General features: G+C 46.0%; 2 protein-coding genes across 3 annotated transcripts in view; one reads left to right on the top strand and one right to left on the bottom strand.

The window, feature by feature from the left end:
* The window catches only part of PARK2 (parkin RBR E3 ubiquitin protein ligase), a 1,426,764-nt gene that overhangs the window by 864,034 nt on the left and 548,483 nt on the right, over window positions 1–14,247 (top strand). The gene's annotated exons all lie outside the window — the stretch shown is intronic.
* On the bottom strand, window positions 7,159–7,413 carry LOC102866822 (ATP synthase subunit f, mitochondrial-like). Of its 2 annotated transcripts, XM_006882776.1 has the most exons (2): window positions 7,293–7,413; window positions 7,159–7,187 (listed from the first exon to the last, which is right to left on the bottom strand). In XM_006882776.1, exons 1-2 carry the CDS (start codon window positions 7,411–7,413, stop codon window positions 7,159–7,161), a joined length of 150 nt encoding a protein of 49 aa, XP_006882838.1. The 2 variants fall into 2 exon arrangements, with proteins under 2 accessions (XP_006882838.1, XP_006882837.1); XM_006882775.1 differs by having other exon boundaries at window positions 7,159–7,413.

Raw genomic sequence — 14,247 nt, 5'->3', positions numbered from 1 at the left:
TGCAGCTTCTTGCCAGGCCACCAGAGCTCCCTGAGTTGGGCAATTTCTTTAGAGTCTTTAAAATATTTCCATCTTCACTGTTTTAAACACTATATTAAAACTCACAGCAACTGAAAAATTCCACAGTGCCACATGGGGAAGGGTATCTGAGAAGTTACTATTTGCAAAAGGCATCATTTGTTTGGTTTTGAGAATAGCTGTGCTCTTCAGTAATGAGCTCGGTGCTTTAAGTGTGAATGAGGATGAAGACTAAAGTGTTTGGGACTCCTTTCTATTGACTATGAGGACTGTTTGGCCTCGGGTACCCTTGAGTTGTTGGTAGTTGCTACTGAGGCTCCCCCAACTCCTAGAAACAACATTGGTGCCAGAACAAAACATCAACTAGCCCTGCACCATCTTCAAGATCATTGACATCTGGGGTCCTTTGAACACAGGTGCATTTGAGTCTGTTATTATAGCCAGAGTGTCAGTCCATCTCATGAATGGCATCTGGTGTTATTCTGCTGCTAACAGAAAGGTCTCTGGTTCAAAACCACCAGCTACTGTGCAGGAAAAGGATCTCTTCTCTTGCAAAGGGCAGTCTCCTCCTGGAAAGGGTCACAGCCTCTGAAAGCTGGTGGACAGTCACCATGACCTGGAATGCAACTCCCTATAATATGCCCATTGACCTAACCAGGCATGATGTCCTGGTCTAGCTTTTGGTCTGTCTTGCTTACGGATCTAAGGTAACCAGCATGAAGCCTCGCTATGCTTAAAGAGACATTAGCTAGATGGGTAGTGTCTTGTGGCTTTAGTGAAAGACGTGGTAGTTATCCAGGCTTTCAATACTCAGACTTCACGCTTCTCGGTGTAAAAGCGTGGATGGAGAAACTGTGTGGGTGTCGTGCTATGTGGCCTACTGACTTAGAGTCATCTACCCCAAATGCATATGGAAGTGGGCATATTGTAGGGTGTAGGTGTCCATGGGAGAGGAGAGCATAATTCTCCCTCTCTGCGAGGCTCATGTCCATCTTGCATTTTGCAATGCTTTCTCCTTCCAAATTTCCCAATGTGTCCATTCCTACACGCCTCTGAGTTTAATTGATGCTGTCAAAAATGCTATCAAGAAAATGTGTTTAATGTGTCAGAGAGAGAAAGATATGGGTTATGATTTCTGCCAGACTCAGTCTTTGTTTTGGCAAGGTTCTAGAATGTTAGCCATGGCCATCTGTTTGGATTCACTGGGCAGAACCAGTGGGTTGGCCTGTTCTGTGACTAGAGGATCACTCCTCTTCGTGGGACAAATGACAGCAGACAAGACATGGGGGCCGACTTCCAAAATGAGACCATCACAATCCTTCACTTTAAGATTTGGTTGGCGATAGCTTTTCTGCCAGGATGGGCAGACATGCTAAACTTTTGCAAAATGTGTGGAACGGGTATACTGCATATGTGTACAAAGATGTGTTCATATTGTGTGTCACCAACAACTCCGTCCACGTAGTAGTTAACAACATCAAGACTGTTCAGAGGCTTCCATTTTTCAAGCCACAAGTAGGTTTGTAATCAGTCTTGGGTTCCACTGCCAACCCTGAGATGTCACCTCTCCATGTCTCAGATCTACCACGTGATCCGTGGGAGAAAGATGAACAATCTCCTTCCACTCTTCCTCTTCCTCACAGCCTGCTAAAGTCAAAGCAGGGTCAGCTGCGCGTCAGTCTGACTCGTGACCAAGAAGTTTTTGAGTTCTATTGCTTGTGACTCACACACCTCGGTGTCTTTTCAAACAGACAGTGCCTTCAGTGAACTTCCCAAATGATATATATGTGTATCTAGAAGTAGCTTGTCAATATAAGATAGTTGTTTTTCCAGATTTTAATGTTTCATAAATTATTGACAAGAAAACTTACTACTGTCAGTTTGCACAAACAATGACCCCATAGGACATAGTAGCACTTGCCAGCTGGTTTCCACTCATGTCAAACGTTACAGAAGAAGGAAGCCCCATCTTTCTCCAACAGGGTTGGACTACAGATTAGAAGGCTCTAACTATCGGACTTTTGGAACACATTCAAGCATTTCACCAGGGCCATCAAGGCTCCTACAAAAAAAGGAACTACTGTGTGCTAAAGCTTAACAATGGATTGTTTTCTTAAGAATAAAACTACTTAAGGCAAAGAATGTTGTATATACAATTGATTTCCGGAAGAATGAGCAAATCTAATTTTGATGCTCTCTGGAGGCAGAGGTCACAAGGTTTCATCTCATATAATTTGGACTTGCTAACCTCCTATATGGACTGAAGCTCAACATCAAGAAAACAAAGATTCTCACCACTGGGCCAATTGGCAGCATCAGGATGGATGGTGAAGAGATTGAGATAGTTAACAGTTTTCATTTACTTGGCTCCACAGTCAACATTCTTGCTAACTGCAGCCAGTAAATCAAAAGATGAATTGCATTGGGAAAGTCAGCTGTGAGGGACCTCTCAAGAGCACTGAAGAGCAACGATGTCAGGCTGGAGGCTAAGGTGCACCTGATCTGGGCTATAGTCTTCGCAATTACGTGCTATGCATCAGAGAGTTGGACAGTGAATAGGGATGATAGAGAGTTGATGCCTTTGAGCTGTGGTGCTGGAGAAGAGTGTTGAATATACCATGGACTGCTAGAAGAACAAACAGGTTTGTCCTGGAGAAGGTGAAGCAGGAATGTTCCCTGGAGTCAAGGATTCTGAAGCTTCGTCTGACATACTTTGGGCATGTTGCAAGGAGGGACTGGTTCTTGGAGAGGGCCATGATGTTTGGCAGAGTGGAGGGGCGGCGAAGGAGAGGAAGACCTTCGATGGGATGGATCGATTCTGTGACTGGAGTGGTGGGAATGAGTGTGTTTGGGATGACTAGGTTAGCACGGGATAGAATGGCGTTTAGAGCTATTGTACATAGGGTCACTATGAGTCACAAGCGACTCGATGGCACATAACAACAACAACAGAAGGGACTCTTCCCCCTGGTTAAGGGGCTTCAAATATACACACCCCTAAGGTTTGCACACTTTTGTAGCATTTATTGTACACTTGCTATATGTCTCTCCTCTATTGACCATTCTACCGGCCTTGGTCAGCTTAAGTCTTCAAATTGGCATGAAACATAGCTGCTTGTCATCGTCTTCACATGAGACTTCATTATCTAAACAGAAGCCTCCGAAAACTGTATAATAAAAACAGAGGAAATAATTATTAGTGGCCTTTAATTCTGCTAAAGACCAAACTATTTTTAAAGTTCAAATAAACTTAGCATGGGAATCTGAGCGTAATGAGGATGGTGCTTACACATTTCTTAGGAAATGGTCTTCATTATTTGGATTTCCATGCTATGGGAAAGGCTGCTGTTAGGGAATTCTCCAGGGTACTGAAGAGCAATGGTGTCACTCTGGAGACTAAGGTGCGTCTGATACAGGCTATGGTCTTTGCAATCACTTGTTATGTTCAGAGAGTTGGACAATGACTAGGGAGGACAGAAGGAGAATTGATGCCTTTGAGCTGTGGTGCTGGAGAAGAGTATTGAATGTACCATGGACTGCCAAGATAACAAACAGATTCATCCTCGAGAGGGTTAAATTAGGCTGCTCCTTCAAGGTGAGGATTCTGGGACTTTGTCTGACATACTTTGGACATGTTGTAAGGAGAGACAGGTTTTGAGAGGGACATCATGGTGGGTAGAGTGGAGGGACAGACCCTCTATGAGGTGGGTTGATTCAGTGACTGGGGTACTCGGATGGGTGTGTCAGAGTCAATGCAATTGGCACAGGATAGAGCAGGGTTTAGGGCTGTTGTACACAAAGTTGCTATGAGTCACAAGTGACTCAATGGCACATAAGAACAACAACACTTACCAACACCGCTAGGACCCACAGACCAAGTTGTTGTGATTAGATGTCATCAAGTCAACTATGACGCATAGTCACCATATGAACAACAGATAGGAACCCTGCCCTGTCTTGTATTCTCTCAGAATCTCCGATATACGTGAGCCCATTTTACTGTCACGGGGCCAATCCCTCCCACTGAGGGTCTCCTCTCCATCGCTGACCCTCCACCTTCCCAAGCATGGGATCGTGCTTTGTAAAAAGTGCAGCGATAGAGAAGCTGTGGTGTATTCACACAAAGGAGTACTACACTGCATTGTAAAACAAGGAACTCACGAAATATTATACAAAATGGGTGACCCTGGAGGACCTTAGGCTGAGTGAAATATCTCAGTCACAAAAGAGACAAATACTGCATAGTGCCACTGTTATAAAGGAGAACTGACATAGGAGGTGGGAGTGACTAAAAAAGAGGGGGATAAAAATGTATACTGCATGGAAACCGATGAGGGAGAGAACTGTTTAAAACGGTTATATGATTAGGTATTATTGTCATAACAGGAGTCTAGAACAAAGGTTGCACAGTGGAGTGGACTTGAGGGGAGAGATTGTATAACAATGAAAGAATTATTATTTTTTCTTTTCAAAGAGGAGAGTGAAATGTGGGGGGAGGGGTGAGCAGTGAAAAAAGTGCAACAATGAATGAATGGAAATCCAAAGTCTCTATGAACTTTCATTAAAATTAATTTTTTAAAAAAGTGCAGCAATACTGTTCCTTAGAAACAAAAGCCTTGGGACTTCATTGCTTGTTCTTTGGATATTTTTTCATGAGGGATCACTCCACAGAGAAGGACATTAGGTTTGTAAAAATAGAGGGTCAGTGGAAAGCAGAAAGAACCTCGATAAAATTGATCAGAACATGACTGACTCTGAGAAGAATGGGCATCCCAGAACTCTTGATTGTGCTTATGCGAAACCTATACTTGAACTGGGGGCAGTCATCAGAACAGAGCAAGGAGACACTGCATGATTTTAAATTTGGAAGGGTGTACACCAGAAATGTGTCTTATCTCCATACCTATTCATGTTATATGCAGAACAGATCATCCAGGAGGCTGGGCTCTATGAGGAGGAATGTGGCATCAGGATTGAGGAAGGCATATCAACCATCTGTGTTATGCAGGTGACACAGCCCTGCTTGCTGAAACTGAGGAAGACCTGAAGTGCTTGCTGCAGAAGGTCAAAGACTGGAGCCTTAAGTATGGTTTATAGCTCAACATCAAGAAAACAAAGATTCTCACCACTGGGCTGACTGGCCGACTCATGACAGATGGTGAAGAGATTGAGGTTGTTAACAGCTTCAGTTTGCTTGGCTTTACAATTAATACTCTTGGTACCAGCAGCCAGGACATTAAAAGACAAATTGCATTTGGAAAGTCTGCTGTCCAGGACCTCTGCAGAGTACTGAAGAGCAATGATGTCAGTCTGGAGACTAAGGTGTGCCCAATCCAGGCTATGATCTTTGTAGTTACTTGCCTTGTGTCAGAGAGCTGGACAATGACTAGCGATGATAGAAGGAGAGTTGATGCCTTTGAGCTGTGGTTTTGGAGAAGACTACTGAACATACCATGAACTGCTAGGAAAACAAACAGGTTCATCCTAGAGAGGGTGAGACCAGACTGCTCCTTGGAGGCACGGATTCTGCAGCTTCATCTGACATACTACTGGCATGTTGCAAGGTGGGATCAGTGTTTGGAAAGGGACATCATGCTTGGGAGGATGGAGGGAACAGATCAAGAGATTAAGACCCTTGATGAGATGGATCGATTCAGTCACTGGGGTGGTGGGGGTAGGTGTGTCAAAGACATTAAGGTTGGCACAGGATAGAGCAGGGTTCAGGGCTGTTGTACATAGGGTCGCTAAGAGTCAGAAGTGACTCAGTGGCACATAACAACAATGGCATCTCTATGGATCAGAATTGATTGGATGGCAATGGGAAGATACAGGCAATGACGGTAGCATTATGGGTTGGAAAAGAGCAGGGACCTTGTCTAATAGCAGTGGGGAAGAAGTAGAAAGGCAGAACATGAAGCTGGGCCTGGAGAAAAGACTTGTGATGAAGGCTGTCTTAACTGCCCACAAGCCATTGCCCAAAGTAGAGTGAGGTGCGAGGGCGGGATGTGGGCAACAGAAGCAAAAGGAGAAAGAGAAGGCTGTGTGCTTATGTGTACGTTGGTCTTCCCGTGAGCTGAGACGAGGGGCTCCCCAGTACCTGTGGGGGTTCATTTAGAATGCTCTTGGACTCATCTGTGTGGGTGACAAGCTGGGAAGAACACTGATGTGTGTGATTTATCCCAGCCCACTGAATTCAGCATGGGATCAAATAGGAACAGAGCTCCCACATGGCACAAGCTAACCTTAGACTTGGGAATCTTAACCCGTGACCTGGAACAGTTCTTATCTGCCCAGAGACGCCTGCAAAGGCTTGGTCATTTGCTTCTGGAATCTCACAGCCACTGAAAACTCTATGGATCATATTTCTCCTCTGACCCACATGGAGTCGCCTCAAGTCAGAATCAACTTGATGAGAACAGATGCTTCGGGTTTTTTGTTTTGTTTTGTGTTTTAAGTGAAAGGAACCAGAACAGGCAGCTTGACGTTGAGGCAGGGAAGGGATTTATTGACTTATGGAAGATGTTTCAACCATAACGGCTGTGAACTGAGACACAGTGTGTCTTCGGCAGCCCAGGCAGAAAATTCAGGATTATATACACACACCTCACACTGGTCAATTTCTCCGACTTACATCCCTTTGCGGCACCGTGGTGCAAAAGTGCTAAGATGACCTAGATTCTCCGGAGCTGTGGGTTGAAGCCCACAGTCCGATGGAGGCTGAGACAGTCTACCAGCCTCAACAAGCTATTAACCCTCTATGAATTGTGTTACCTCCTTGTCTGTAGAAGTGGAGAGGCACAGAGATCTGTTTACATATGTGGAAAGTACCAGCCTTCTAAAGTTGAGTAGTAGATATGGCTCTGTAGTTAGAGCTGAAGAAGAGGCCAAAACTGTTGCAAGGAAATCTCAACAACCAAAGCCAAACTCATAGCCAGCAAGTGGATTCTGACCCTAGTGATGCTGGGACACATAGTAGAGCTGTCCTCTTGGGCTTCAGAGTCTGTTAATATTTTTATTTTTTTGTAACAGTGTATGTCATCTTTTATTGGACAGAGTTCTCAATCTAGGTGACAAAGGACTGTTCAAGAAGGGAAGGGTGCCTGGGCAAAGGCACCCGGCCAGGAATGCAGACGGCGCCTCTTAGTGGTACTTCCATAATTGTTCATGTTTGAGCTCCTTGTAAGAAAGGCAGTAGCTGAACACCACGTAAGCTGTCAGCACCATGGACAGCCCAGCAATGCTCCCCTTCTTCACGTTGACGTACTTCTTGGAGCCTCGCTGGAACGCTCCTGTGATGCCGCTTGGGGTGAAGTCCTGCATCAGGATCCAGCTGGGCGGCTCCCCCAGTTTTACATCCACCAGCCTCCTCTCCTTCAGCGGCACGATGGAGGTCATCTTGGAGTCCTGGAGACTGTTAATCTTAAACTGGAGTGAACTAGATCTTCCCTCTCCCTGGAACACCTGGAGGGGTCAACTGGTATTTCCAGGAGCAGCAGCCCCAGGCCGCCTGGGCTCTGTCAGCAAAAATACAATCTAAAAAAATGTTGTTTGTTTTGTTCTGAAGTGCTAGAACATGCTTGAAACTACAGAATGTTTTTGTTGTTTCAAAACTGCAAGGCCCACTTGGTGCCGAGAGAAGTGTTAACTGAAATTGGCCCAAGGGGTGTCTTCCACAAACTTCCCTCCTGTTCCTGGCCTCTGTGCGTCCCCCAAGAGCTTCCTTCCATCTTTCCAACAGAATACCTTCTCATTCTCCATGTGTCTTTGCCCTAACTATGGATGGAACAGTGATGGATCCAGAGGGCACAAAGACCCACAGCGGAGAGACATCCCCAGGTGACCTAGTGGACGCTAGAGATGGAGCTGCCTTCCTGCTCTACTACGGGCAGTGCTGCCTCTGTGGGAAGAGTGAGACAAGCTGACAGGGGGTCTGGATGCAGATCTTTTTATTGTTAGGTGCTGTCAAGTTGAGTACGACTCACAGAGACCCTACAAACAACAGCTCTGGACTCTGTGCTGTCCTTTGCTGTCCTCACCACCTCTGACACACTTGAGCCATTGCTACAGTCACTTGTTAATCCATCTGGTTGAAAATCTTTCCTCCTTTCATTGACACTCTGCCTTTCCAAGCTAGATGTCCTTCTCCAAGGAATAACCTTTCCTAGCAACATGCCGTGGACTGCTAGGAGAACAAACAGGTTTGTCCTGGAGAGGGTGAAGCCAGAATGTTCCCTGGGGGCAAGGATTCTGAAGCTTTGTCTGACATACTTTGGGCATGTTGCAAGGAGGGATAGGTCCTTGGAGAGGGTCGTCATGCTTGGGAGGGTGGAGGGACAGCGCAGGGGAGGAAGACCCTCGATGAGACGGATCGATTCTGTGACTGGAGTGGTAGGAATGAGTGTGTCAGAGACAGTGAGATTGGCACAGGATAGAGCAGGGTTTAGGGCGGTTGTACATAGGGTCGCTATGAGTCACAAGCGGCTCGATGGCACATAACAACAACAACAGCAACATGCTCAAAGTATTTGAGGAAAAGCTTTGTCTTCATAGCCTCCGGGAAAGACTTTGGCTACCTTTTCTCTAAGACATATCTGTTTGTTCTTACGGCACTTCACAGGATATTCGGTGCTCTTCTCCAATACCACAGCTCAAAGACATCAATTCTTCTGTCATCATCATTCACCGTCCAGTTCTAAGATGCAGAGCAAATGAATGATTTAATAGATTATGGCCTGAATCAGGCACATCTTAGTCTTAAGACTTACACCATTGCTCCACGGTAATTTGTAGAAATCCATGACTTTAGACTTTCCCAGTGTGATGCGTCTTCTGATCCCCTGACTGCTAGTTTGAAGTATATTGTTTGTGGATCCAAGTCAGCAGAATTTGGCAGTTTTAGTCTTTTCTCCATCAATCTTGATGTTGCCTGTCAGACCGTTGGTGAAACTTTTCAGGTTTTTGTTGTGGAGATGTTATCCATATTGAAGGATATCTGAAGGATACAGGGTAAAAGGTCTAGGTTGGTGGTCAAGAAGAACTCTTGGAGAAGGTGGCCAGCAGTGCGCATGTGAGGGAGGAATATTTGTCAGAAGAGCTGGGGCACAGGCTGAGTCAGAATGAGAGGCATGAGGGGCAGCCCGAGTCACAAGCAGAAGTGTGGGCTCACCAGAAAACCAGGCCAGTCAAGCTGCTATGGGCATAGCCTTGGGTGTGGATGGCGGGGTGGACATGGCAGGGCTGGAGTGCCTCAGGGGCCGTTAGGAAGTATTTAAAAAGCTTTGTTCTTCATGCAATATTATTGAAAATGGGTGACCCTGGAGGACATAATGCTGAGTGAGGTATCTCAGTCACAAAGGGACAAATGCTATATGGTGCCACTATTGTAGAATGAGGCTGACATCGGGGTGGGGGTGAGACTGAGAAAAACTGGATAAATTATGTTCACTGCATTGAAGTCTATGAGGGAGAGAATAGTTATATTTGGGGTAGGGGTGGGGTTGGGAGGTGCAGGGGGGATTGTGTACCAATGAAAGAGTTTTGCTTTTCAAGGAGAGGAGCAAACGGGGGAGGGGGGGAGAAAAGTGCAACAATGAATGAATGGAATTCCAAAATCTCTGTAGATATTCATTGAAATGAAAAAGAAATAAATAAATTTTTAAAAAATGCTTTGTTCTAGTTTCTCTTAAAATGGTTTTTCTCTTATTGTTATTATACATCATTCCTCTCCTCCTTCTCTGCCTTCCCTCCACCCTGATGTCAGTCCCATTTTACAACAGTGGCCCTATGCAATATTTGTCCTTTTATGATTGAGATATTTCACTCAGCATAATGTCCTCCAGGCTCATCTATTTTGTATAGTATTTCATGAGTTCCTTGGTTTTCAGTGCTGCATAGTATTCTGTTCTGTGAATATACCAGAGCTTCTCTATCCATTCATTTGTTGATGGGCACTTGGGTTGTTTCCAACTCCTTGCTATTGTGAACAAAGCGGTGATAAACATGGGTGTGCATATATCTGCTTGGATGATAGTTATGGTTTCTTTAGGGTAACTTCCCAGTAGCGGAATTGCTGGTCAAACTGTATTTCTATTTGCAACTTTGAGAAAATGCCCTACAGCCTTTCTTAGCGGTGACACCATTTTACACTCCCACCAACAGTGAATAAGGGGGGAAAATGTTTTACTAATATCCCTTTTTTAAAAATGGCCTTTCTCCTGCATCATCTTCTTGTTGCTCCTGACTCACAGGCCCACCTCCTCCACCTTCATGCTCCCCTCCAAGCCTTTCGTGCTTCTAGCTACGTCCATCTGTTTCCACCCGACTCTTCTCTCCACCCTTACAGCTAGGTCTGTGCTGAGTGCCAGCGCCTCTCTGTGAAGGATGCTGTCTTCCTTTGTCTCTGCAAACTCCAGAAGTGCAGAACCTGTCTAGCTTTCTCAACAGTTACTGCTCACTGTGGATGGCTTGTGCACGAGTCGGGGGAGGAGAGGCACACACTCTTACGCCCAGCAGACTCCAGGGAGAGGCAGCACAACGGGGAACTCGATCCTGGCATTTCTCTCTCCACTTCCCGAGACCTGAGCTGATGAATTCTGAGCATGCACCGGCCAGCCAGCATTTCTAAGCCACTCTCAGCAGCTCAAGCTCCCGTCCTCACTTTCAGCTGGAGACGAAATTGCTCCAAGTGCAATATGAGACTGACATTTAGAGCAGGCTGGTCTGAGGCTCAGTGGCCAGCATCAAATAATTTTAATAACCAGAAGTGACAGAAAGTCACGGAGTCTGAGATATTGCTGTGGGAGCCCAGAGCTCAGCAGTAGAGCTGTGTTCTACAGGGCCCACGTCTAGTATTTACTGGGGAAAAAAGAGTTTCCATGTTTATGGCAGTAGAGGTTAAACCCCTTAATCAAGCCAATTCCAGTTCAATGTCCATGACCTTTGGGGATCTCTTTGGAGCCACTACCTTTCCCCATTTAGACGTTGTCCATAGTTAAACCTGCCCATTGCCCTGCTGATAATCATTATACATCTGCAAAGGGCCCCAAGATGGTCTCCTGGCTGCCTTCTTTCACCTCAAAAGCCCTGTGGTGAACTAATTTCCACACATCTTCACCAGGACACACCAAAGGTGTCTCCTGTTCAGCAAGTTCACACATTTGACTGTGTCAGTCACTACCTGCCAAAGCCCACCTGGCCGGACAGGCAGTGTGCTGTGTTGTTGACCTTGTGAGATGCCTGCTGGTCCACGATGCCTCACGGCGGCCTCATGGAAGACGGAATGAGGTCCCCGCTGGATCCTGTGCTAGCCTCACCGTCTCTGCAGTGCTGCAGTCACCCTGTCAGTCACCTTTTCGAGGGTGTCCCCCCTTTTCACTGGCGCTTTCTGCTTCCTCTAGCATGGTGTTCTCCAGGCCCTGGCGAAGGTTAGTGATGAAGAAGTCTGAGTGTAAGTGACTAATTTCTGGTGTCTGCTCTGTCACTTGAGACCTGTGAACCAGAGAACACGGCAAGTCTCCAATCTTGAAGTGCCTCACCTTTACTCCATGGTTGCATATTTCCTTGTTGTTTTGGGAGGAGAAGGGACCACTAATTCCATTTAAAATGTTTATCTCCCTGTCTGTGTAAGGGCCAGCATGGGCAGTGAGGTTGCAGAGAGAAAACAGAGTGGGCATGGCCAGCTGGGGCCTGTGGACTTCTGAGAGGAGAAGTCAGTTGTGCAGACAGCCCGTTGCTGGATGCTTAAAAGGAAAAGCCAGCTTGATGCTTCAATTCCCTCTCTAGCTTAGGCTAATTCATCTCTGAATCTCATCAATGTTGCTTTCTAAATATCTGTGATGTTGAATGGAGCAGAAATGGCCAATGTTTCATTCTGTTGTTCATAGATAAGGCTGCTGTGAGTTGGCATTGACTCGATGGCATCTGACAACAATAAATATCTCTGATGGTTGTCATTGTTTTCTGTGTCCAGTAGCAATTCTCTGTCAGAAGATATACCGTACACTCCCCTGCTAGCCTGCTGAGCTGGGAAGACCAGTCCTGACCACGGAGGGTTGGGCAACAAAACAAAACAAAACAAAAACCTTGAGATCCAGCTGATTGTGACCACAGTGGTTGAGCACTCCTGGCTTTTGTTCTGAGGATATAAATCCTTATGGAAGTGGCTTGGTTCATCTTCCTCCTGAGCAGTGACGGCTGGGTTTGAACCACTCACTGTTAGGTCTGTAGCCATATGACTCACCTCTGCTCTCACATGTGGTACTGGCTCAATGGTTGGTAGCGGCTATTTTACCAGTCTGTGAGGGTTGGGGATCCTATGTTATGTTGTTATTATGTGCCGTCGAGTCGCCTGCGACTCATAGCGACCCTATGTACAACAGCCCTAAACTCCTCTCTGTCCTGTGCCAATCGCACTGTCTCTGACACTCCCATCCCAATTATCCCAGTCACTGAATCAATCCACCTCATAGAGGGCCTTCCTCTCCTGTGCTGTCCCTCCACCCTCCCAAGCATGATATCCCTCTCCAGGGACCGGTCCCTCCTCACAACATGTCCAAAGTATGTTAGACGGAGCCTCAGAATCTTTGCCTCCAAGGAGCCACCCGGTTTAACCCTTTCCAGGACAAATCTGTTTGTTTTCCTAGCAGTCCATGGTATTCTCAATACTCTTCTCCAGCACCACAGCTCAAAGGCATCAATTCTCCTTCTATCCTCCCTGGTCATTGTCCAACTCTCTGATGCATAACAAGTGATTGCGAAAACCATAGCCTGTATCAGGTGCACCTTAGTCTTCCAAGAGACATCATTGCTCTTCAGTACTTTGGAGAGGTCCCTAACAGCAGACTTTCCCATGGCAATGCGCCTTTTAATTTCCTGGCTGCTGGTGCCAAGACTATAGGTTTTGGATCCTATAGGTTTTGTTATTTTTATTTCTTTTCTTTTTTTAGTGCCAGGACCATAAAACAGGATCAGCAGCTACTCTCTGGATGAATAAGAGGAGCATTAATTTTAAAATGTTATCAATGTACAGTTTTAGTATCAGAATCGTTATTTCATTTAGGCCCTAACCAAAACTTTGCAATTAAATGTGTTCGCATTGGAAATACTTTCCTTTTGTATATGTTAAGTGGGAAGTATTAATTTTGTAGCAAAGGGGTCCTGGCTTTGGGAACACAATCTTGAATTCTCTGAAATCTAAATGACCTTAGAAATGGGCATGAGCTAGGTACCCATGCTGTCCTTCCACGGCTGACCTTCCATCTTCCTGGGCCTCTGACAGTGCAGTCCCTGGCCAGGCCACTCTCTCCTCATCTCACCTGGACTCCACATCGTGGCCCTGGTTACCTCGTTCACTCTTGACACACGTTCTTCCCATTCCATAGATTTGTTTTTTAGGATGTTGTTTGCTTCAGATGGTGCAGCCCCATGTGTGACCGCTCAGAGCTGCTCTGCGGGATTTTCAGGGGCTCAGTTTTTTGGGCGGTAGGTTGGCAGGCCATTTTTCAGAGGTACCTGAAGGGAGAGCCCACCTGTCCTAATGTAGCACCACTCAGAGACACCTGTGCAAAGGTTTGACTGCGCTTGTGGGCTCAGTCAAAACATTGAAGAAGGGGTGCATGTAATGTCATTTTGTCAGGTTTGGATTTTGCCTTCCACCCCCACCTTTTCTTACATCACTGGGCCAACTGGCAACATCATGATGGATGGTGAAGACATTGAGAATATTAACAGCTTTAGTTTGTTTGGCTCCACAGTCAACACTCTTGGCACCAGCAGCCAGGAAATCAAAATACATATTGCAATAGGAAAGTCTACTATTAGAGACCTCTCCAAAGTTCTAAGAGTGATAATGTCAGTCTGGAGACTAAGGTGCACTTGATCCAGGCCATAGTCTTCACAATCACTTGCTATGCATCAGAGAGCTGGACAATGGCTAGGGAGGATTGAAGGAGAATTGATGCCTTTGAGCTGTGGTGCTGGAGAAGAGTATTGAATATACCATGAACTGCTAGGAGAAACAAACAGGTTCATCCTAGAGAGGGTGAGGCCAGGCTGCTCCTTGGAGGCAAGGATTCTGAAGCTTTGTCTGACATTCTTTGGACATGTTGTAAGGAGAGACTGGTCCTTGGAGAGGAACATCATGCTTGGGAGGGTGGAGGGACAGCGCAGGAGAGGAAGGCCCTCTATGAGGTGGATTGATTCAGTGACTGGGGTAATCGGGGTGGGTGTGTC

The sequence above is a fragment of the Elephantulus edwardii genome, unplaced genomic scaffold (assembly GCF_000299155.1).
Source record: "Elephantulus edwardii isolate Elephantulus edwardi_28Jun2011 unplaced genomic scaffold, EleEdw1.0 scaffold00024, whole genome shotgun sequence".
NCBI lineage: Eukaryota > Metazoa > Chordata > Mammalia > Macroscelidea > Macroscelididae > Elephantulus > Elephantulus edwardii.
The sequence above is the reverse complement of the archived record's forward strand: the minus strand, read 5'-3'. Positions and strand labels throughout refer to the sequence as shown.

What these genes read in the sequence shown, in the direction of transcription:
- LOC102866822 (XM_006882775.1), bottom strand. Translation starts at nt 7,413, where the DNA reads ATGACCTCCATCGTGCCGCTGAAGGAGAGGAGGCTGGTGGATGTAAAA.